The 25,252-nt window shown below is 41.3% G+C and overlaps 2 protein-coding genes across 2 annotated transcripts in view; one reads left to right on the forward strand and one right to left on the reverse strand.

The window, feature by feature from the left end:
- Positions 1-25,096, reverse strand: LOC119486721 (NLR family CARD domain-containing protein 3-like). Its single transcript, XM_037767032.1, has 13 exons — positions 24,503-25,096; positions 22,151-22,154; positions 15,730-15,762; positions 15,249-15,398; positions 14,007-14,156; positions 13,598-13,668; positions 13,122-13,167; positions 12,238-12,335; positions 9,825-11,682; positions 6,444-6,617; positions 3,665-3,838; positions 1,088-1,261; positions 1-13 (listed from the first exon to the last, which is right to left on the reverse strand). Exons 1-13 carry the CDS (start codon positions 24,708-24,710, stop codon positions 1-3), a joined length of 3,153 nt encoding a protein of 1,050 aa, XP_037622960.1. The 5' UTR covers positions 24,711-25,096.
- Positions 1-25,252, forward strand: part of LOC119486724 — a 1,187,645-nt gene that overhangs the window by 1,033,978 nt on the left and 128,415 nt on the right. The window lies entirely within an intron of this gene.

A 25,252-nucleotide genomic window follows, 5' to 3' on the forward strand; every position in this document is an offset into this window, starting at 1 on the left:
TCATGTCTTCCATCTGATGAGAAGAAGAGAACAGAAGTCATGACTCAGTGTTTACACAGACTCCTTTCATCAGTTGTCAGTCACTGATGCAGCACACAGTTCATTTATAAAACTGTCACTGGCAGAACCAACCTCCATATCTCCATAGCCAGGGCGGCTGTGGCTCAGAGGGTAGAGCAGGTTGTCCACCAATCGGAAGGTCGGTGGTTTGATCCCCGGCTGCTCCGGGTCACATGTCGATGTGTCCTTGAGCAAGACACTTAACCCCAAATTGCTCCCGGAGGCATAGCCATCGGTGTGTGAATGAGTATTTAGATTAAATCCTGATGGGCAAAGTTGGCACCTTAGTAGCCTCTGCCATCAGTGTGTGAATGGGTGAATACTGACATGTAGTGTAAAGCACTTTGAGTGGTCGGAAGACTAGAAAAGCGCTATATAAGTCCAAGTCCATTTACCATTTACCATATCTCCGCTCACTACTCAATATCTCCAACAGTAACCGCAATTTATCTTCTAGTAAATCAGACTGGTCGTTCCTAAAGTCTGCACCTCCTCTGGTCGGCACTCATTCCAGTGTGCTGCTCCTAGTGACTGGAACGAGTTACAAAGGACACTAAAACTCCACACCCTCATCCCGTTACCCTCCTTTAATAGCTCTTTGGGCATATCACATCATGGTTACTAAATGTAACCATGGTTCTATGAAATAAGAGCCAGTGATTTGAGGCTTCAGTCAGACTGATCTCAGAGCTGTGACAGAGATGAACTGATCAATGAGAGAACAAAGACTTTCTGATCAGATTTGATGGTACGACAGTTTGATGGATGAGGACCACTGTCTCTATACATGTTGTGATGCTGTCAGCTGTAATCCAGCTTTATTTCCTGGAGTCATTAACACAACAACAACATCTTCTTCACATCAACTCTAACACATAATCACAACAAGCTTCTGGCTGATCTGATTGGCTGACTGTTCTTTCTCTCTCTGTGTGTGTCACCGTTCTCCTCTCACAGCTTAAAGGAGGAAACACATCACAACAATACTACTGAAACCAGCATGGACCGACTCCGACCCTCTACTGACCTCAGAGTCTCCAGTCTACAGAGTGGACTCTTCACAAGATCAGACAGCAGCTTCACATCTGAATCCTTCAGCTTGTTGTCACTCAGATCCAGCTCTCTCAGATGGGAGGGGTTGGACTTCAGAGCTGAGGCCAGAGAAGCACAGCTGATCTCTGACAAACTGCACCAACTCAATCTGAATAAAGAATAAATGATGAAGATAAAAATCACTTTATAATCCAATCAGATGTATTCAGGTTTTAAATGTGTAGCTCAACTAATCAATAATCTTTTCCCTAAAATGAGTATAGTGACTTTGTCATTGTGTTATTGTGGATCATCATAATGTCAGCCTTCTACAGACATCATCCAAATGTCACCACAACATTCATACACCTGTTTATGTCAACACACATCAATAACATGCTGCTGATCTCTGTGTTCATCTATGTGTGTGTGCTGAAGGATCAATATCAATGATCAGACATTATTAGTGGAATACGCTGAAGCAAACAGAAACCAGAGAAATATTTCTACTTCATTAAAGTGGCGGTAGGCAGTATATTTTTGGCATCATTGGGCAAACATCCCATAATAACCTTTCAGCATATTGTAATTCAAGTTTTCTGAGAGAAAACTAGACCTCTGTACCTCCTCATGGCTCTGTTTTCAGGCTTTACAAAATCTAGCCCGTGACGGGAGACTTTGACCAATCACAGGTCATTTCATTGAGAGAGTGTTCCTATTGGTTGTGCTCCGGTCATGTGACCAGAACTTGGCGTTCTTTCAACAGATGGTTCTTTTCAATGGCGGCGGCGTCACAAACTTTCTCATTTTAGAGCTAAACCGTGCACTACAAGATGATCCTAAAAACATCTTGGGAGAGAATAGGCATTAACGTAACAGAATATTGATTCATATTTGATCAGCGCAGCCTAGTTTGACCGTTTGGTCGGAGTTCGCAAGGGATTGACAGCCAGCTCTCATAGACAGCAGCTGGACAGCAGACCTCAGATCAGCTCTTACTGCCTGTTTTCCTCCGGTCTGTGAAATCTTGCAGATACCGTTTGGAGCACCGGAGGACACAGGAGGACTCAGAGGACACTGGAGGACATCGGAGGACACCGGAGGACACAGAGGACACCGGAGGAACATGATTTTTTCAGGCTACCTGTTTCATGTGCTACTGTCAGGATATAGCCAACGTTTTATAAAAAATAACTTTTTTTAATCATATTTGCTCCAATCTCGCCTACTTCAGCTTTAACTAAACTTGATTAATGTAAAACATATTAGTTCAGAGGATCTTCTGTATCCAGATGTGACCAATTACCAACAAAGATGAACATTAATTTACTTTAACAACTAACAGTGGACATTTTCTACACTTTCTTTAAGAAACACAAGTCTTTTGTGACTGCAGACTGAATTTAGTTCAAGAAACATGAAAATATGAACAAAAGGACATTAACAACTTTATGGATGTAAGTTATGTTTGTACATAAATCAGCTTCAATTGTTAATTAAAGATATAAGATCTATAACAGTAACAAAGTCAGTGAACTGACCTCAGAGTCTCCAGTCTACAGTGTGGACTCTCCAGAAAACCACACAGCTGCTTCACTCCTGAATCCTGCAGCTCATAGTTTCCACCCAGATCCAGCTCTCTCAGATGGGAGGGGTTGGACTTCAGAGCTGAGACCAGAGAAGCACAGCTGATCTCTGACAAACTGCAGCCCCTCAATCTAAATGAAGAATAAATTATGTTAATTTAGAAGACAACATTCCTTCTTGAAATCATTCAATGTTTAATAATGTGTTCAGAGCTGAAGAAGGTTTAGAACGTAGAAGTTTAGAAAATGTAAACTCCAAACACCTGAAGCCAACAAGATGCAGGTTAAAAACTGTAAAATACAAACAGTGAAACAGAGCTCTCATTAATAGTAATGACAACGTGGTGCTACTTCAATAAAGACGTCGTGACTTCACCTTTTAAACTCTGACAGCTCCAACAGTGGATCCATCTATACAAACTCATGTTGAGCAGCCAAATACAAATAAAAACCACAGAAACTGATTCCAGATTCAACTCAAGATCTCAAAGTTTCTAAACATGTCAAATATGTCAGGATGGATTTGGGGAAATGTGAACAAAAGATATTTAAGATAAGACACCTAGAACATATATTTTAGGAATAATGGAGTCATAAAATCAAAGCATCTTCAGTTTAAACTATTCAGTCAGTATACGCATCATATAGCTTCATCAAATTTATAGGAAAACAAATAGTGAATATATTTGTTATTGTCTGATAGCTGAAATAGAGATTATTTATTTATTATTTATATTAATGTATTTTTTATAATTTATTTTAACATGATGAATGTCAAGAGTTGTGATATATGAAGGTTTTAGATGTGTACCTCAATATTGCTCTGCCACAGTCAATGGACTAAACCACTGTAGAAGAAAATGTACTTTAGCATTAAGATACTCAGTATGGATCAGTATAATATCAGCCTTTTGTCTGCAGTTTATTGTCACCACAACTTTCACATCATATTAATCTCTGTACACAAGTAAAAAATTATGTCTGACCTCAGAGTCTCCAGTCTACAATGTGGACTCTCCAGAAAACCACACAATAGCTTCACTCCTGAATCCTGCAGCTTGTTTCCACTCAGATCCAGCTCTCTCAGATGAGAGGGGTTAGATTTCAGAGCTGAGGCCAGAGAAGCACAGCTGATCTCTGACAAACTGCACCAACTCAATCTGAATAAAGAATAAATGATGAAGATAAAAATCACTTAATAATCCAATCAGGTGTGTTCAGGTTTTAAATGTGTAGCTCAACATTACTATGTCCTAATCAATGATCTTTTCCCTAAAATGAGTATAGTGACTTTGTCATTGTGTTATTGTGGATCATCATAATGTCAGCCTTCTACAGACATCATCCAAATGTCACCACAACATTCATACACCTATTCGTGTCAACACACATCAATAACATGCTGCTGATCTCTGTGTTCATCTATGTGTGTGTGCTGAAGGATCAATATCAATGATCAGACATTATTTGTGGAATACATTGAAACAAACAAAAACCAGAGAAATATTTGTACTTCGTGAATTAAACTTGATCAATTCAGAACAAATATTCAGGGTTCCTACACATTTTACGTTTCAAAGTTCCAGACTTTTCCAGACTTCTCTGTAGATTTTTCAGACCATATTTCACTTTGTGACTCGGGGTTCAGACTCCCCCCCCCCTCCTCCCTCCCCACCACCACCACCAACCCCGGAATTGTTAATTTTACCACTGATTTAGTTTTATCGTGGATGACACCTCCTCAGTTTGTATCAGCTCGCACCACTGAATCAAAACCAGACCGGCCAGCTGGAACACTGATCACAGTTCATCACGTTCATGATGTAAATGACTGAGACAATCAGATTTCAGGCAAAACGAGGATCAGGCCAAATTAGGAGGGGCCGCTCCTCCCCCCCTCAATATGTAAAGTATTAGATTGTCCCAGTCTGACAGCCAGCGTTCTGCTCTGTGCCGCCTGCCTGCAGTTACCGGTTACTTTTTATTATTATATTATTGTTGTTATGTTGCTCATGATGAATAGTTGGCCCACGTTTGGCTGCCAAAGTGCCGCCCTAGGCAGTTGCCTAGTTGGCCTCTATGGTGGATTTTGCCCTGGCTGTGACGTACAGGCGTAGAGGCAGCTCTGTAGGAGTGCGCGTTCAGTCAGAGCCTACTTCCTGTGTTGCTTTCAACGACATCAAGCTCGCTCTGGCCCGCGCTCTCTCACACAGTAGTAAACATTGTGGCTGCACCGGCTGCTCCAAACGCCGTGAGATACACTCTGCTTGTAAAATCTATTTATTTAAGAAATTCTGAATTTTATATCTTAGAAAGCAGAATAGGGGCAACAGTCTGGAAACAGAAATGTTTTTCCATTCTTTTTCTTTTTTCCATACTCATCCAGACCTGGAAATGACTAAAATCAAATTCCATACTTCTCCATACTGCGTAGGAACCCTGAATATTAGTTCAGAGGATCTTCTGTAGCCAGATGTGACCATTTACCAACAATGATAAACATTCATTTACTTTAACAACTAACAGTGGACATTTTCTTTCTTTAAGAAACACAAGTCTTTTGTGACTGCAGACTGAATTTAGTTCAAGAAACATGAAAATATGAAGAAAAGGACATTAACAACTTTATGGATGTAAGTTATGTTTGTACATAAATCAGGTTCAATTGTTAATTAAACATACAAGATCTATAATGGTAAAAGAGAGTCAGTGAACTGACCTCAGAGTCTCCAGTCTACAGTGTGGGCTCTTCACAAGATCAGACAGCAGCTTCACTCCTGAATCCTGCAGCTTGTTTCCACTCAGCTCCAGCTGTCTCAGATGGGAGGGGTTGGACTTCAGAGCTGAGGCCAGAGAAGCACAGCTGATCTCTGACAACCTGCAGTAACTCAGTCTGAATAAAGAATAAATGAAGATAAAAATCACTTTATAATCCAATCATATGTGTTCAGGTTTTAAATGTGTAGCTCAACATCACTATGTCCTAATCAATGATCTTTTCCCTAAAATGAGTAGAGTGACTTTGTCATTGTGTTATTGTGGCTCATCATAATGTCAGCCTTCTACAGACATCATCCAAATGTCACCACAACATTCATACACCTATTCATGTCAACACACATCAATAACATGCTGCTGATCTCAGTCAAGTTTAGAATTAGAGGATCAATATCAAATCAGACTTGTTGGACTTCATTACTTCATTTATTACATGGCCTTCTTCTCACTGTATCTGGTAGCTTAGCAGGTTTATGTCATTTACAGAAAAGGTCCACATTTGTTCAAGTGTGTCTATAAACAACAGCCATATGTCATATGTACATTAAAAGAGTTATTGGTGTCAGTAACCATTCCTCCCGTGAAGTGGTCACTTCCTCACACAACTACACTGTAAGAAAATACTTCATAAGTTCAACTGAAACTAATATAAAGATTCAGCAGTCTGAGTCAGACAAATCAAGTGAGTGTTTACTAGGGCTGGGAAGACAGCACTTTCTGTTCCCTCGTCTGGAAGTCAATGGGTTTTTAGATAGATGCCTGAAATAAGGTCTGTGGTTAAAGGTCCAATGTGTAGAATCTGGCGGTATCTAGCAGTGAGGTGAGGAGATTACAACCAACTGAAGCCTCTCCTGTGTGCCAAGCGTGTTGGAGAACTACGCTGGCCGACGCGAAAATGTGAATGTCCCTCTCTAGAGCCATCTGGAGAAGGGCCAGTGCATAGAGAGTGTGTGTACAAACTACATGAGCGACAGTCAGTGAACTGACCTCAGAGTCTCCAGTCTACAGTTGGGACTCTCGAGTCCAGCAGACAGCTTCACTCCTGAATCCTTCAGGTTGTTGTTGTTACTCAGGTCCAGCTCTCTCAGATGGGAGGGGTTGGACTTCAGAGCTGAGGCCACAACTGCACAGTGAGTATCTGAGAGTCCACAGTCAGAAAGTCTGTCATGACACAAAAATTACAAAATATGTTATTATGAAAGAGGACAGTTTATATTTACTTCATGCATTTGATGACTAAACAGTTTGATATATACTTCTTCGATTAACATTTGCTCAGCACATCAGTGGTTCAGCTAATCTTATCTCACTGTTTGACATGAAACAATAATTCTCATCCCTCTCACTTAAACCTGCAGACTTTTAATCTTTGTTTTCCTTTAATCTTGCAGATGAAGAGAGAGTTACACAAAATGTAGTTACATTGAGGCTTCCATAATGTCCAGTCTGTCAGTGTGATCTGATCCCAGGTCTGTCTCCACAAAGTTAGCATGAGGCCTTCTTGATTAGAAAAACATTTTTAAAACTCAATGAATAAGTAATAATAATACAGTTGAGAGAGTTGACCTCTCTTTGCTAGCTACCTGCTGCTGTCAGGTACACGTCCATAAATGGGAAAATTCAGTGACTGCTGCCAAACGGTGGAGAAATTAAACAAATCGCATAATAATATTAGACCTGTACATAATTATACATTCATATAATTAGATATTTTGATGGCGTTTTGTCATTCACACTCTTTTCTGAGCATCAAACGTATTCAGCTCACGAACAATTAATGAACCAATAAGGTTGCATTATTTTCATCATAATATCATCAGAAAGATGTTATCAGTGTATCAGCATTAAAAACATAACATTGATCTTTGGTGTGTATAAGATCTCCTAAAACCATTCTGCTGTTATATATTCATCAGACTGCTGTTATTGGTGGAAGCTGTGTATTTCCTGCTACTACTCTTCTCTACATTAACAAGAGAAAGTAACACCGGAGTTTCCTTCTGTGAGTAACAGAATAAAAGGAAAGACTTAAAAACAAGATGATGGAACACAACTTGACTTCATCAGCAATAAAATGCACCATTGCTCGATTCAACACACTCAGGGGTTTTACAACGACACTGTTTGTCTCGTATGACCAGTAGTTTATGGTGGCTAATGCTAGAGCTGTGTAGATTTTTGGTTTTGCCAGTCCGGTCCGGTCCAGTCCGGTTTACAAGCTTAAACCGGTTTGATTTCATGCTAACCGGCGGAACCGACATTTGTCATTATGACACGTTCTGGCAAATTAAAAAGTATCCTACATCAACAACATGTGCCGACAGAGACACAGTGCTAAATCCAGCCTGTATTGCATTACTAATAAGCAATATGAAAACGTGATTAACGTAATACTATGATATTATGTTGGTTTATAAACGAGAAGAGGTTTGTTTACGAGGAAGTTCATGTGTTTTTTGGGGTGACGAGACATGGCAGAGCTGGTGTCAAAGAAAACTAAAACTGCGGCACCATGGCAACATTTTGGATTTGAAGCCAATGAAAGAGATGAGCCCAATAACACACAAGGTAAGGTATAATGTGGTGCCGCTTTTTCTTCTTTAGTGTTTATTGATGGTGCAAACCACATTAGAGGTGCATTACTGCCACCAAGTAAACTGGAGTCACTGCACTCTCATTCATGGGCTCTCTGCGGCTGCTGAGTCTAGTACGACACCTAGAGGTAAAATTCGGTACACCAGTCCGGTCCGGTGTTTGGCTTAATATCAAACCGGTTTGAAATATTCTACACCGGCAGAACCCAAGCTAATGCTAATGTTAAAACTTTAGATTGATGTTGTTGTGTCACTGACATTACTGAATCAGTTCACTGACTTGATGAATATTCTCCACTTGTGCTACCAAATCACTTTTACACAATAATATATCCAACATGAGAGGACCAAGAAGTAGAGCTGCACAAAGAGCTTGTCAATAATACATGCAGGGTCTGTGTGCGTTTTGATAGTTTGTTTATCTGTCTGTATGTCCTTCGCATAGCTTGATAACCGCTCGTCCAATCGACTTCACACCTGGTGGGTGTATTGCTGGGGACCCAAGGACATGCATTGTCAAATTTGGTGCAATGTGGACGCGTGACACTTTCAATATTATTACACTATGAATAAACGAGCGACCAGCGCTCTGTGCAGCAGTGGGGTCGGGGCTTCAGGGCTCTGCAGTCCAGCATGTCGTCCACAGCAGGCAGACTGCGGCTCAATTACTGCAGTTCACTTTACAGTCAAACTCTTCTATTGTATTTCACCGGTGTGACTGTGAGTAAGCTGTGTGTTATTCCCCCGTGAGTAAGACAGTATTTTTCCGGTGTCAGACTTGATACTAACAAATAACACCAATGACGTTACCTCCAGGAAAATACACTCGATAATGAAATCCATGCTCTACATTATAACCGTGGTGGTTATGTCAAAGCAAGCAACTAATACACCTATTTGGAAATTACCTCCGCTAAGTGTATTTCACCAATGTTTCTGACTGTGAGTAACAGCTACCGGGGTCTGTTTCCTCCTGTGAAACAGAGTGTATTTCACCGGTGTCCCTAACCGTGAGTAGCCGTGATTTGGGTGTGTGACGCAACTTTGTCACGGCAGGTGTATTGCTCAGGACCCAAAGAAGCGGTTCTCGAGAAAGCTGCAAGCAGCAACAATGCAAGCCAAGCATTCGGCCTGTTCTGAACAGACATGCTCTGAACAGACACTGCACTGTCTGGATTAAATTAGAAGAAGCAGAAACGAGAAATCGACTCGCTCGTCCCCCCCCTCGTCCTCCCCGCCGCCGGGAGGCTGCTTCGCCGGGATTAGAGTGTGCGGCAGCTCCAGGAGACGTACCCCCACTTAGTAGTCAGCTCAAATTTAGCCAGTGAAAACTCCAGCACCAGGACTCTGATCCCAGGACCGCCCCGACTCCCCGCCTGATCAGCAAACGTTCTGTTGCTGCCGTTACACCGGTTAGACCCAGTGCTCCACCAGCCAGCTGATCTTTTGTTTTTTTCATTTGTTTTACCAGGTTCATGTTGTCTCCATCACCCAAAGAGATAAATAAGAAAAAAAATTAAAATGTAACAAATATTAGAAATAAATAGAATAAATGTGTTCTTTAACGTGACAGTTAGAAACACAAACTACTGAAACTTTTTTAATTCATCATTTGAAACAGCTCAAGAACATCTGTGACAAAATACAACTGACATATTTATGTAATAAACACGTGGAACACTTATAAGAATATTATATTTTAAGAATAATTTAGTGTGTATATTTGAAGAACTAATTTACACTGATTTATAAAGTTAATCACATCTGGACTTACAGAGCTTTTCTGCAGTTCCTCACAGCTGGAATCAGTCTCCATCGTCCCTCCTGTGATGTGTTGTACTTCTTCAGGTCCAACTCATCCAGAACCTCCTCTGACATCTGCAGCATGTAGGCCAGAGCTGAGCAGTGGATCTCAGAGAGTTTCTTCTCTGATCTGTTCTTTGACTTAAGGAACTTTTGGATCTCCTGATGTACCAAGTGGTCGTTCATCTCCGTCAGACAGTGGAAGATGTTGATGCTTCTGTCAGGAGAGATATTATCTCCGTTCATCTCCTTCAGGTTGTTGATGGCTCTCTGGATGCTTCCTGAACTGCTCTTTGTCCGACTTAGCAGACCTCTTAAGAGTTTCTGGTTGGACTTCAGAGAGAGGCCATGAAGGAAGCGAACAAACAGGTCCAGGTGGCCATTTTTACTTTCAAGGGATTTCTCCATGGCTCTCCTCAGGAAGACATCCAAAGATGGGCCACGACTATCATTGCTTCCAAAATGCTTAGAGATGTTCTTGAGAGAATACTTTGGGTCTGACTCTCTGTGCTTGTAGTCTTCTCCCAGGAAGTCCTCCAGTACCTCTGTGTTGCTGTTTGTGTAACAGTGGAACATGTAGACTGCAGCCAGAAACTCCTGAATGCTCAGGTGAACAAAGCAGTAGACGGTTTCCTGGAAGATCACACACTCTCTTTTGAAGATCTCTGTACAAACTCCTGAGTACACCGAGGCCTCTGTGACATCCAGACCACACCGCTCCAGGTCTTCTTGGTAGAACATGATGTTTCCTTTCTCCAGATGTTCAAACGCCAGCCTCCCCAGCTTCAGAAGAACTTCGCCGTCAGCCTCCGTCAGCTCCTGTGGACTCGTCTCATGTCCCTCACCGTACTTCTGCTTCTTCCTCTTTGTCTGAACCACAAGGAAGTGTGAGTACATGTCAGTCAGGGTCTTGGGCAGCTCTCCTCTCTGGTCTGTAGTCAACATGTGGTCCAGAACTGTAGCAGTGATCCAGCAGAAGACTGGGATTAGACACATGATGTGGAGGCTCCTGGATGTCTTGATGTGTGAGATGATTCTGTTGGACTGCTCTTCATCACTGACTCTCCTCCTGAAGTACTCCTCCTTCTGGGCGTCAGTGAAGCCTCGTACTTCTGTTACCCTGTCAACACGCGCAGGAGGGATCTGATTGGCTGCTGCAGGTCGGGAAGTTATCCAGACGAGAGCTGAGGGAAGCAGATTCCCCTGGATGAGGTTTGTCAACAGCACGTTGACTGATGACTTCTGGGTGACATCAGACACAACCTCGTTGTTGTGGAAATCCAGTGAAAGTCTGCTTTCATCCAGGCCGTCAAAGATGAACAGAACTTTACAGACAGCGAGCTTCTCTGCTGTGACCTTCTGTAATGTTGGATGGAAATCATGGAGCAACATGAGAAGACTGTACTGCTCATCTCTGATCAAGTTCAGCTCCCTGAACGAAAGCAGAACCACCAGACTGACATCTTGGTTCTCCAAGCCCTCTGCCCAGTCCAGAGTGAACTTCTGCACTGAGAAGGTTTTTCCAACGCCAGCGACGCCATTCGTCAGAACGACTCTGATGTGTCCCTTTTGGTCAGGTAAGGCTTTAAAGATGTCGTGGCACTTGATTGGAGCGTCATGGAGGGTCTTCTTCTTGGAAGCTGTCTCAAGCTGCCTCACCTCATGTTGGGTATTAACCTCTTCACTCTGTCCCTCTGTGATGTAGAGCTCAGTGTAGATCCTGTTGAGGAGGGTTCCACTTCCTGTTTCATCAGTTCCTTCAGTCACACATTCACATCTCTTCTTCAGACTGATCTTATGTTCATCTACAACCTCCTGCAGACCTCTATCTGCTGAAAGAGAGAGACAAGTTTAAGACAAAACACAGAAACTTATTATTTCTAATGCCAATATGAATAATCAATATAAGAACATATAAAGAAGTAAAGGTTATAAAGTCATCATCCCTTCTTGAAGTCAAAACTAACGTCAACGTGGTTTTTACATTTATTTTTAATAGTTTTTCAAGAAGTCGGTCTGCAGGACAAGACGTGTGTTTGTAAGTTAGAGAAGGAGTCCGAGCAGGAAAGCTAATGTTGTTCAAAGTCTGTGGCTCCTGTTCAGTTCAATTCAATTCAATTTATTTTTATATAGCATCAAATCATAACAGAAGTTATCTTAAGATGCTTTTCATATAGAGCAGGTTTAGACCATACTCTATAATTTCTGCATCTTCATCTATGCAGATGGAAAACAAACATCATTCTGATTGGTTAATGCAAAGACGGAGTGCTATCCTAAAAACAAAACATACAAATATAAATGTATTCCTTCTGGGTTCAGGTTTTCTCTCAAAGGAGAACAAAGTACAAGTGATGCAGAGCAGATATGTATGGTGGTCTTACTTTGTACAGTGCTGGTCTGACTGGCTGTCTGAGGTCCAGGTCTTGTTCTGGATCTGGGCATCAGCTCCTCCACAGAAGCATGACTCCTCTTCTTCTCTCTGTGGAGACATTACTTTATTACTAAAATGATTTGTTGATTGTTGGTGAAAAATATCAAGACTTGGCAGACACTAAAGCTCAGATGGTCACAGAGGAGAGATAAAGTGTTGGTACTGAATTCAGCATTCAGCCTATAATGAAAATGTTCCTTTATTTTAACTCTCCTGTTTTGATAAACAAGAATTAGCTGCTTTTCCTATCTGACTGTCTTATTAAATATTTAGTGATCTGGCTGAAGTTTGTTTATTAAGGGGAACAACAAACTTTATTTTAACATTGATATTATTCTATTCTAACAAGGAACACCAGTGTTACATGATGTGTGTCTTAGACTGCTGGTCTACCTCACTATTTAGTCCACTTCTAACCTCAGTTCAAACCTAACTAACTCCAACTAAACTGCCCAAAGTGACTGTGAATCAGTAAGGGACATAATCAGCTCTCTTTGGTCACTTTTAAATCATTGATATTATTCTGGAGGCTATATAACATGATGGGGGAAAGAAAACTGCAACTTGCTCATGGACGCGCTTATTGCGAGGGCACGTCGGGAAACCACAAGGTGGCAGCGGCGCATTTCTCCGATCTACAGTCCACAGGGAGAAAACTGACTCAGAGAGATGGCAGTAAAGTAATAAAATATTGGATTAACACTCACCCTGCCTCAGGCTTCAGTTTTCCTTCTTCTGCTCTGTGAACTCAAAATGGAGTCTGAGCTGACTGACTGACCACTGTCAGGGTTCCCTCCCTGTAGTTCCCTCCCTACAGTAAAAACAGTCTCTTACTTTGACTCAGAGGGTCCAGGTTCATTACTGAAGAGCAGAGGACAACCTTTGGACTCGTCACTCTCCATAGAGAGTGTCTGATGGCGAGGTAAAGCAGAGAAAATATTCGAAATATAGCGTACACTTAAACAAATTTTTATTTTTTTTATTTTTTAGGTGGCTAAAATACATTCTGCTGCTCCCATCCACAGCTGCTTTACCTCGCCGTCAGACAGCCCTTTCTGACGGGGAACTGAAGCCATTATATCGCTCTCTTCAAAGCCACCAGACTATTAGACTATTAGACACTATTATTAGACTAGATTACATCTTTTGTAGGTGACTGACAGCTGTCACAGATACTAAGAGGAAGAGTTTATTTGACAAAGTTTGTTCAATTTTAGTTGGCAAATACATTTGTGTAGAAAGTCGAATATAGCAGCTCTCTTACTTTGACTCTGAGGGTCCAGGTTCATTACTGAAGTTCAGAATATCACCTTTAGACCGGTCACTCTTCATAGACAGACAGCTGGGTACTGGAGACTCTGCTCTCTGTCTGTACTGAACTCTGCAAACACCAAGATGATTTTATTCATATCACATGAATCCTTGATAAATTCTCTTTTTTAAGGTCATTAACACACAAACTACTGCTACTGTCAAATATAACGAGGGTTTAAAGTTTGTAGCCATTCTGTCAGATTAGATTACATCTTTGTTAGGTGACTGACAGCTGTCCCAGATACTAAGAGGAAGAGTTTATTCCATGAAGTTTGTTAAATTTTAGTTGGCAAATACATTTGTGTAGAAATTTGAATCTACAAACACAAAATCAACAGAAAACATGGCATTGTCAGAGGTAACTAAAAACGAGTCATATAATTGGGTTAGTAACAGCTAGCTTACTTTGTGTCTGAGGGTCCAGGTTCATTATTGAAGTTCAGAAAATGACCTTTGGACTCGTCACTCTTCATAGACAGACAGCCAGAGACTGGAGACTCTGCTCTGTCCTCCTCTTCCTCCACACAATCACTCATCTTCTGATCTGAAGTCAGTCTGAGAGGTAAAACAGGAACACTGACTGTGAGCTCAGAACATTTAAAGGAAACATGTTAGTTCAAGAGTCACAGGCAAGACTGAGAGAACAGGAAGTAACACACACACACACACAGTACAATAAAACCACCCAGCATCCACCTGGTCAGGCTCCAGTTTTTTCTTCTTCTGCTCTGTCACCTCAAAATGGAGTCTGAGCTGACTGACTGAACACTTTCTGGGATCCCTCCCTGTTCTCATGTACACACTCATACACACCAAAAACTGACAAACTAACAATAACTGCATTATACTGTACATTGACTGTCTATCAATACTACCCAGGTGGAATTCATTCTCACTGTGCAATATTTGTTAATAGTTTGCTTATTGTCAATACTGTATATACTGCTCCTATTTTTATATTTCCTTATAGTTAAATTGTTCATATTTTGTTTCACTTTGTTTTGCTCTTTTTTTACTGTGTTAGCCGATGCTTCTTGTTTTTTGAACTATCCCCTTTTCTGCTGTACACTGCAAATTTCCCCACTGTGGGACTAATAAAGGAATATCTTATCTTATCTCTTATCTCATGTGCCTGGATCACCTGGATCCGTGAGGCTCCTCCCCTCTCCATTTACAGGAAACCTTTGACCACAGAGTCTATCTACGAGTGTTTGTGTGTGTTGCTCAACCAAATCAGCTTTTTAACACGGTGTGTTCATGAGAATCTCTTTTGGCTTGAACAGGTTGAATTAAAATGATTTAAATGTTATCTAATTTTTATGTTTAAATCAATGTGATTAAAAACTAATGTGCTTTTTATGTTTTTTTTGTTCAGACTTATATGACTAAGATTCTTCTCAACATCTGGACAAAAAAAACTATTGTCTGTTGCATAATAAAAAATAATTTAAGCCATTTTCCTGAGTTGCAACTTTTTTTTCATAATCCAAACATAGATGGTAACCAGAAATGATACTTCTTCTTGCTCAGTTAGTACAACATGAAGCGGCATGTTGTGGAATATAAATCTTTTAGCAGAACATTTAGTCTTCATCCTCAATGCATCATCATCCATCAGATCAGCTTACAGTAAAAACAGTCTCTTACTTTGACTCTGAGGGTCCAGGTTCATTACTGAAGAGTAGAGGAAGACCTTTGGACTCGTCACTCTTTATAGACAGACAGCCAGAGACTAGAGACTCTGCTCTGTCCTCCTCTTCCTCCACACAACCACTCATCTTCTGATCTGAAGTTAGTCTGAGAGGTAAAACAGGAACACTGACTGTGAGCTCAGAACATTCAAAGGAAACAAGTTCGTTCAAGAGTCACAGGCAAGACCGAGAGAACAGGAGGTAACACACAGTATACAGTATAATAAAACCATCCAACATCCACCTGGTTAGTTCTCTTTAAATCTCTGCTTGTTTTCTTGGCTTACAGCAGGTTTAAAGAGTATTATTCAGCCAGGTTCACAGATGAATCAAACTGTTGAGTTCATTCTAACATTTCTCTCCTTTACAGTCCACAGGGAGGAAACTGACTCAGAGAGTTTAACAGTAAAGTAATAAAATGTTGGATTAACACTCACCCTGCTTCAGTCTTCGGTCTTCGTCCTTCTGCTCTGTTGACTCTTAATGGAGTCATTGAACACTTTAAGAGTCAGGCTTCCCTTCCTGTTCATGTACCTGGATCACCTGGTCAGTGTTGCTCCTCCTCCCTCCATTTACAGGAAGTGTGTGTGTGTGTGTGTGTGTGTGTGTGTGTGTGTGTGTGTGTGAGAGAGAGAGAGAGAGAGAGACTTTTAAACTTTTAAATCAGAGAGAGGCAGAGACTGATCAGATAGACTACTGTCTATCTGATCAGTCTCTAAGACTGTATAGGCTTAAATATCATTTAAACTTGTACCGTTAAAGAGCTTAAGAGCAATGCACCAAACAAAGAAATAGTTGAAGAAGTTCAAGAAGTTGAATATACCTTAGCAGAACAATACTGGGAATGCTAAATCAGCAAAAGAAAATGCATTTCCTGCTGAAAATGCGTCGGAATGCTGACAGATGAAATTAATTGCAAAGCATTGCTGGAAATGCAGAACTGAATTGTAAAACTGGCAGAGTTGAAAGCTAAACTGCATGGCCCAAAAAAATGGAAGAGCTGAAATACATTGCTAGAAAAGCAGGAAACTAAACTATAACTGTCAAAGATGGAAGTTGAAATTAATTAACTCGTTAGACGGAAAGTAGTTTTTGGGTGGAATGAACCTTTAAAACTGTAAGTCGTTAAACAGAAAGCAGTATTTGACTGGAATAAACTCTTAGAATTATAAGTACCTGGACAGAAAGTAGTATTTGGGTGGAACAAACCTTTAAAAACTATAAGTCGTTAGACAGAAAGTGGTATTTGGGTGGAAAGTAGTAGAAGTAGTAGCAGAAGGAGCAGCAGCAGGAGCCGTAGAAGTAGTAGTAATAGTAGTAGTAGAGGCAGTAGGAACTCCAGCAGTAGCAACAGTAGTAGCAGAAGGAGGAGCAGCTGTAGTAGTAGTAGTATTAGTAGTAGCAGCAGCAGTAGTAGCAGTAGTATTAGTAGTATTAGAAGCAGCAGCTGTAGTAGTAGTATTAGTAGCAGCAGCAGTAGTAGCATTAGTAGCAGCAGCAGTAGTAGTAGTAATCGTAGTAGTATTAGTAGCAGAATGAGCAGCAGCTGTAGTAGTAGTAGTAGCAGCAGCAGTAGTAGCATTAGTAGCAGCAGCAGTAGTAGTAGTAATCGTAGTAGTATTAGTAGCAGAATGAGCAGCAGCTGTAGTAGCAGTAGTAGCAGCAGCAGCAGCAGCAGTAGTAGTAGTAGATGCAGCAGCAGTAGTAATAGTAGTAGATGCAGTAGCAGTGGTAGTAGTATTCGTAGTAGTAGTAGTATTAGTAGTAGTAGCAGAAGGAGCAGGAGCAGCAGTAGTAGTAGTGGTAGCAGCAGCAGCAGTAGTAGTATTAGTAGCAGCAGCAGCAGTAGTATTAGTAGCAGTAGCAGCAGTATTATTAGTAGTAGTATTAGTAGCAGCAGTAGTAGTAGTGGTAGCAGCAGCAGAGGTAGTAGCAATAGTAATTGTAGTGGTAGTAGTAGTATTAGTAGCAGCAGCAGCAGCAGTAGTAGTATTAGTAGCAGCAGCAGCAGCAGCAGTATTAGTGGTAGTAGTATCCGTAGCAGCAGCAGCAGTAGAAACAGTAGTAATCGTAGTAGTAGTAGTATTAGTAGCAGCAGCAGCAGCAGTAGTATTAGTAGCAGCAGCAGCAGCAGCAGCAGCAGTAGTAGTATTAGCAGCAGCAGCAGCAGTATTAGTATTAGTAGCAGCAGTAGCAGCAGTAGTAGTATTAGTAGCAGCAGCAGTATTAGTAGTAGTAGTAGTAGCTAGAATCTTTAAAACTGTAAGTCGTTAGACAGAATATAGTAGATAAGTAACTATAGAGATTTTATTTTGAGTTTGTTTTAAGATACAGTTACCTTCTGGGGTTTGTGTGTGTGTGGAGGGAGGGGGGGGGGGGGGGGGGGGGGAGAGAGAGAGACAGAGGTACTTTTAAATCAGACAGGCACAGACTGATCAGACAGACAGTAACTGTATAGGCTTAAATATCATTTAAACTTGTACAGTTAAAAAGAGCTTAAGAGCAATGGACCAATCAGAGACAGGCAGAGACTGGTGGAGCACTAATCAGCCAATCAGAAACACCTGTTTAGGCTAATGTTAATCACCTGTCTGTCTAGCAGCAATCAAAGATTGCCGTGGTGATGGCCACTGCTAAGTATCCTCAATGAAACAGCTTATAATAAGAGTTAACCAGAGACATACATGTCATAAAAGTGCTTCTCAGGCAAAAACCGTGACTCCTATCACTTAGATTGTTTATGAGATGAGTAAGGACTCTCTGATGAACATATGGTGCGAAATTTGTGTGTGTAGTGTCAAACATGTAACCTCAGGAGCAGTTTCGAAAACTAGTAACTTTTAATCTCTTTCAAAAAAATTGTGTCAAATTTAAGATGGGCCCCTATGGGAAGGTAGCAGGGAGTTGCTCTCACTTCCAGGCATTTATCACCAAATGTGTAATTCCAACTAATTCCATAGCTACATGACTGCGACCAGCACAAAATTTCCTACAATTTGATCAAATTTTTATCATGAAGAGTGAAAATTGTGGGCGAGGGAGCAATTTGTTCGGAAAATTTTCAAAAGATTTTAAAGGGCAAATGGAGTAAGACAGACTTTTCAGAGCTCCTGCAGAATTCTGACTAATTTCATACTTAAGCAACAGGAGTTTTACCTGAATATCATCCAAGTTACTCGGTAAGTAATTAATTTTTCTTTATTTCATTCACAACAGCTGCTTACTGCATCAGCACACATTGTAGGTGGTCGTTTTCATGATGCACTAAAGGGAAGACCGAAGTACTGCTAGCTAACGTTAGCTAGCGTTAGCTAACGTTAGCTGGCAGTGTCTTCAGAGTAGTCTGTTATTCTCACATTTTAGCATATGTGAATTTATACATTGTTAGTTGTAACACTGCAAATGTAAATGGATGTGTTTACTTTTGTTTTAATTTAAAGTTGGCACTGAGTTGATAAAGGTTTGGTCAGCAGCTCCATGGGTGGGTTGTTTGACATTTTACTGGTATACTTCGGTTTAAAATCAATGTTGGTTAATGGAGCTGCAGCTAAAAATGCAGTAATGGCATCTGGGAAGCAGACGCCACGTTGTGGAAACGCCATATAAGCAGGGCTTGATATTAGCACAATTCAGTGGTGGTCAAGAGAGTCACTGTTACTATTGGGTTACCATATTATCAAACCCTCATACCGGGACACGTAAGTGTAACGCACGTTCACGCGCGCACGCTAATATGCACGCACCATAGGAGTTTTCATCAGGATGATTAACTTGGCGCACCTGTGCATTTGAGCACGGAATGGGATCAGAAAGAAGGCAGTAAGTACTAAGACTTACTAGCCACTTTGGCAGGCGGAATATTAAAGCTACAGTATATGCACAGCCACATGCAGAATACACAGCATGTAAATTGATTCACCTATGCAGAATTTCCGTGCGTAAACTTTTAGCTGTCACCCGTTAGCAGCATGTGCAGGTTCACATAAGAAAATAATATATGGGTTGGTATGCCTTTTAAAGATACATTTTTTTCAAGAGCTTAGGTTTTGGGTGATTATCAGTATTATTATTCTGTTCTACTATTGAATGTTTAGGGGGTGGGAATGATGTAACTCTAACTGAAGTGATGTATTTTCTTATACAGATGCTCAAATGTGTCATCAGGCCAAACTTAGAATCGTACTCAAGGACCATGACATACGGAAACTTGAATTACCTCATGGAATCCCTGGGACAGTGGCTGAACTTGAGTCTATTGTGAGAAAGACATTTGGGCTTGACAGGGATTTTATTTTGCATTATAAGGATGCTGATTTTGGAGAGGAATATTTTTCTCTCAACTCAACAAATGACGTCAAGGACAAGGACACAATCAAATTGGTACACATTGTTGAACCTCCCACAGTCACTCTGACGTTAACTGATGTGGACAGCTCCTTCGAAAGTGCATCAGACATCTCCGTCCATGCAGCGACCTCCGTCCATCCTTCAAACAGCAGTTGGTCATCTGGATCGGAGGATACCCTGATTCTTTCATCACCTGAACACGTGACTCAGTGTTCTCAGTGTTGGCCTATTGAATTTCCAGTACCTCGCTTTGCCTACCACACAGAGCTTGTTCTTGCCTCTGGAAATGAGGCTTTCAAGAAGGATGGAGTTCAACTCAAATTTACCACAATCCTTCCAGACATCCTTGAGAAATTAACTGAAAGCATCTTTCAATATGTTGCCTACCCGACAAGTGCGCAATTTGCTAATGTTGCTGAGGCGTTGATTCAGAAGCATCCTTGCCTTAAAGAACCAGGATCATATAATGGATGCTACGGATGGCAATAAAGACTTAAATATAAAATGGGAAACTATAGATCTAAACTTAGAGCGCTCGGGTGCCCTGAGCTTGATGTGAACTCTGAAAAAAAAGAGCACATGAGTAGGCATCTGCAAAGAATATAAAAAAGCCAAGAAAGGCAGAGGTAAACTATTTACCCCCTCACCCACAAGAAGAAACAGAAGGAAGCTTGGAACATCAAAGAGTGGAGCTCCTTAATGAAGTTAAGAAGAGGAACAACTGTCAGACCATCGGTGAAAAAATGGCTAAGACATTCTCCATTCGCAGGCAGGAAGTTGTCAATCTAGCACCACCAGTCAGTGACTTCAAAGACCGATGGCCTGCTCTTTTTGATGCAGCTCAGGTGAGTATTTTTGCAGTATGACTTGTATGCAAGCGTCTACATCAACAAATTGTGCCTTTTATTTGTGCCTTATTTTAAACAGATAAACAAAGAATTCAGAAGGATCACCACTGTTAACCTGGAAACAGCGTTCATGGCAAAACTGGACCAGTACTCCCCCAAAATAATGACCTTGGCCTCGTCAACAGGAGGGGCTGCAAAAATGAAGATCCAGCGGATAAGGAACATGCTGCTAGAGGTACCAACTTAATATCAACACAATGTTTGGATTAATATTAAGTTGGTTAAACTTAATTAAGCCTTTAGAGGTCAAAGCAAATCAAGATGGTTGAACTTAATCAATTGGGTTAGTCAGACTACAAAAGACTCATAGGATTTACTCAATAATGCAATAGTTGGGACTACTTGAAAAGATCCATGCAATTTGTTACCTTAATTCTTTTAAGTTGAGCCAGTGGATATTTTTTTAGAGTGTACGCATGGGTCAAAGTTTCCGTACCGGTGCGCACATTCTCCCGTCAAGTTTGTTTTTATAGATCCAACTGTTGCGTGGGAAGTGGAGTATGCCACTTCCCACGCAACAGTTAGTGGCGCAATAGTTAGTGCCGTATAATGATGACTCTCACACATTTAATTTCTCTTCATACTTATAGATCCTGTCATGTTCTGGCTGTGCCAGTCTCTTGTTATTATTTACTTTTATGTGATTTTGGATTTGGTTTCTTTTATATTATTCCGGTGTTTCCTGTTTTATTTTGGTAATTCACTCCTCCTGTGTCTTGTCTGGTTTTACTTCCCACCTTTGTTTATTTTCCCGCCTTTTGTTGATTGTCTGCCCCGCCCTGATTTGTTTCACCTGTGTGTAATCATGTCTTGTATTTAAGCCTGTGTGTTCCCCTCTGCCTTTGTCGGTTCGTTTGTCTCTCCAGCCCCGTCTACCTTGTCCTCCGTGTTCCTTGTTTCCTCCTGCTCTGATCCTGGTGTTCCTTGTGTTTCCCTGGTTTGTGATTTTTGGTTTTGGTCCTCTGTTTGGTTTTTGTTGTTTGTTTCTATTTGTTCTTTTGTACTTGGTTCCCCTCCCTGCCTTTTGTTGTTTTGGATTTTTTCAGCTCTATTAAAGCTCGCTTTTATTTCTAACTGCCTGTTACTCTGCGATTGGGTCCCCTTTGTAAACTCCACATACGACAGATCCACTTTATCATAAACATTTAAAACAGCAGTGTTATTTGTGCTAGTGAGCCATAACTATTCCATAAGCACCTTACAAATGTAAAAGATATCAGCCAACTGAAATAAATCTCAAAATCAAATTCTGCTCAATATCTCATCAGCGCTGTCTCACCTTCATGCAAGATGGATGCGCTGGCACTGCTGGAAGACTACGTGAATGGGAGGATTGGGAGTGAACGAGTGTTCGGGGACCATGACGATTTGCTGGCCCATGATGATGACTGGCTATTAAGCCCATTTAGATTCCCTAGAGCAATGCTCTTGGATCGTTGTACTGAACTGGGTCCAGCATTAGTGCGACTGACCAGACGGAACTACGCCAACCCGGTTAACATCCAAGTACTGACCACTCTGGGGTTTCTGGCAACTGAAAGTGACCAGTGGGAATTAGCTGACAGGTATGTGTTTGATATGATTATCAATATATAATGTTTACCTTTCTGCCTAAAGCCCCTTTTGGTAATAATACAGTTCTGTTAATTCATATCCTTAGGTCTGGGATATCACAGCCATCCCTGAGTGCCATAATTCCTGCCGTCTTGGGTGGCATTATTAATTTGACTTCTCCATACATCAGGTTCCCTTACACTGTGGGAGAACAGGCCAATATTAAAAGGCAATTTGCAGCAATGTCAAAGGTTTTCGAAATGTAATCGGTGCAATTGACTGCACTCATATTGCTATAAGGGCACCATATGATAACGAATATGGTTACGTTAATCGGAAGCATGTACATTTAATTAATGTCCAAGTGATATGTGACTCCAACATGGTCCAAACAAATGTGGTAGCACGATGGCCTGGCTCGACCCATGACTCCTTCATCCTGACGCATAGCAGTGTAGGGAACAGACTACAGGCAGGCGCTGTGCGTGATGGCTGGCTCATTGGTAAGTTAATAAACAGTCTTGTAGAAATTCTAAATATTCAAGCCTGATGTATAATTCCTCTCTGTTATAACCTGCAGGTGACAGTGGCTACCCCCCTCAGGCGCTGGCTCCTCACCCCATTCCCCAACCCTTAGAGCGCAGAGGAGGTGCGCTACAACGATGTCCACACTCGTGTGCGTTCAGTTGTGGAGCGAGCCATTGGACTCCTCAAATGCCGATGGCGGTGTTTAGATGCCTCAGGTGGTAGACTTTTGTACCATCCGAAAAAAGTCTGCCAGATTATCAGGGCTGTGCTGTGTTGCACAACATGGCACAGAGAGTTGTCCTTGTGGGCGTGTACAGGGCGGGATCTGAGGCGGATTCACGTGCGCACATTTCCAGGTGGACTGATTTATAAACGGAACACTGCCTGCAGGTGTGCATATGCACAGTTTTATAAGTCTGATTTTTTTTGGCGCACGCCATTTCGGCTTTTGTGCACACGTACATTTTTAATATGGATCCTACGCACTGTTTTATAAATGAGACCCCAGGGGTAAAAATGCACGTGCGCACAAAAGCCAAAAATGGTGTGCGCCAAAAAAAATTTGACTTATAAAACTGTGCGTACGCACACCTGCAGGCATTATTCCCTTTATAAATCACACATGGATCTGCCTCACATTCTACACGCCCGCATTCAGCCATAAATGGTCGATGCAAAGCACCTCATGAATGTTTCTGCATGTGAATGAGCCTGTTGATCAGTGGATCTTTACGGTGAATCACGGCGACTCCCGAGAGGAAGACAGAGAAAAGGAGTTTTTCTGACACAGAGATCGAGGAGCTTGTAGGTGAGGAGGTCTCTGAACACTCGTTCCCTCCTGATTATGTCATTCACGTCATGTAGCTCTCACAGTGACGGTATATCCACCATGCAGCATGTTATGAGTCTCACCGCTGTGTTTATATGTTTACAGCAATCAGACTGATCCATTCACAACTTTCCAAAATGATCAAGACAATCAGTAAAATCCCCCACCTGGATATCATCTGAAAAAGGAAGTTTGACAGGTGAACACTCTTTATTTATTTATTCATTTAAGTTTTTATAGCGAACTTGTCCTGCATTATGATTAGGACTGATAATGATAATGAGGATATGGAGAGTAACGTTTGTGTGAGAGCTGTCACTGGCTTCATTTCCACACTTTGTTAATTTACGGGTGGAGGTGACTGGAGGAGGCAGAGTGTGTGGCGCACCGCGGTGGCGCACTGGAGACAGTCTGATAGTTGCATATAGCTGTTTTCATTCTGTCTATATGGATACTGTATCTGTCCCTATCTAATAAACCATAAATAAATTAATAAGTCATGTGTTGTTCACTGCAGCGATTTTACACAACAACTTTATGAAAACTAATATGGTACTTGGTGATATCTGCACCATTTAGAAGATCTTATTAAAACTATTGGCGCTCTGTTCTGCCATTCTTTAATGCTATTTGATACAATCTTGGATTTCTACAACCAATAATGATGATTTCAACAGCTGCTCCACAGCTGACTGCAAGTGTCGGTAGTCCGGCCCTCTCCTCTGAGCTCCAGAGTTGGGGGGGACGTGATGGTGAGACAGCGCTGATGAGATATTGAGCGGAATTTGATTTGAGATTTGAGTTGATCTTTTACATTTGTACGGTGCTTATGGAATAGTTATACAGATAACACTGTTGTTTTGAATGGTTATGATAAAGTGGATCTATAAGTATGAGTTGAAGTTAAATGCAATGGTTATAAATGAGACCCCAGGTGATGTTTTGGCAATGCTAATTAAATGTACTGCTGTAATCAACAGCATTGAGATCTGTGGTGTTGTGGGCCAGCAGGTGAGAGAAGCTTCTAGGCTCTCTCTCAAACACCTGGGGCCTCATGTATAAAAGACTGCGCAGCTTTCACACTGGAAGATGGCGTACTCACAAAATTGGAAAAGTAGGTACGCACAGAAATGTTCACATGTATAAAACCGTGCGTACGCCTGTTCCTGCGCACCTTTACTTTATACATCCCAATTGACGTGAAATTGAGCGCAGCTCCACGTGCCACTTGGTCCGCCTTGTCTCCTCCCATTAATAACTATGCAAATGACTATAAACACGCACCCTGCTGTCACTTATTGTCCAAATAACAACGGCAAATCACGCTGGAAAAGGAACAAAAAAGAAGAATTTCACAGTGTGAAATTGAAGTGTTTGTTACTGAGGTGGAACCTAGAAAACATATTTAATTTGATGGTCTTTCATCAGGAACCAGTAACAAACGCAACGCGTCTCCACAGCAGCCGATCGTGTGCTCCCGAAGGCTCCCGAAGGCGCACGGTCAGCTGCGCCCCGTGCCTCGACTGCTGAGGGGCGCCGGTCTGGCCGCGTCCTCACTAAATATATACTATACGCTGTGCTGGAGTCACAGAGAGAGATTGTCAATACAATGAAGGATATATAGATATAGATATCTATATCTATATATAGATATATCTATATCTATATATATATGCAACGAATTAAAAAGACTGAATGAGGTTCTTGGTGGGATAAGTCATATATTAAAAGACCTTGTTGAAAAATAAATATTTGTCTCAACTCACCTCGTTGCTTTACATTCTGTGTATCTCA

This window comes from Sebastes umbrosus, chromosome 4 (genome assembly GCF_015220745.1).
Source record: "Sebastes umbrosus isolate fSebUmb1 chromosome 4, fSebUmb1.pri, whole genome shotgun sequence".
NCBI classification, from domain to species: domain Eukaryota; kingdom Metazoa; phylum Chordata; class Actinopteri; order Perciformes; family Sebastidae; genus Sebastes; species Sebastes umbrosus.

What these genes read in the sequence shown, in the direction of transcription:
- LOC119486721 (XM_037767032.1), bottom strand. Translation starts at nt 24,710, where the DNA reads ATGGGAGGAGACAAGGCGGACCAAGTGGCACGTGGAGCTGCGCTCAAT. An exon ending in CCTGGACCCTCAGACACAAA is followed by an intron (nt 13,669 to 14,006) that starts GTAAGCTAGCTG and finishes TGGTGTTTGCAG; the next exon opens with AGTTCAGTACAGACAGAGAG. An exon ending in TCAGACCAGCACTGTACAAA is followed by an intron (nt 11,683 to 12,237) that starts GTAAGACCACCA and finishes CTCTTTCAGCAG; the next exon opens with ATAGAGGTCTGCAGGAGGTT.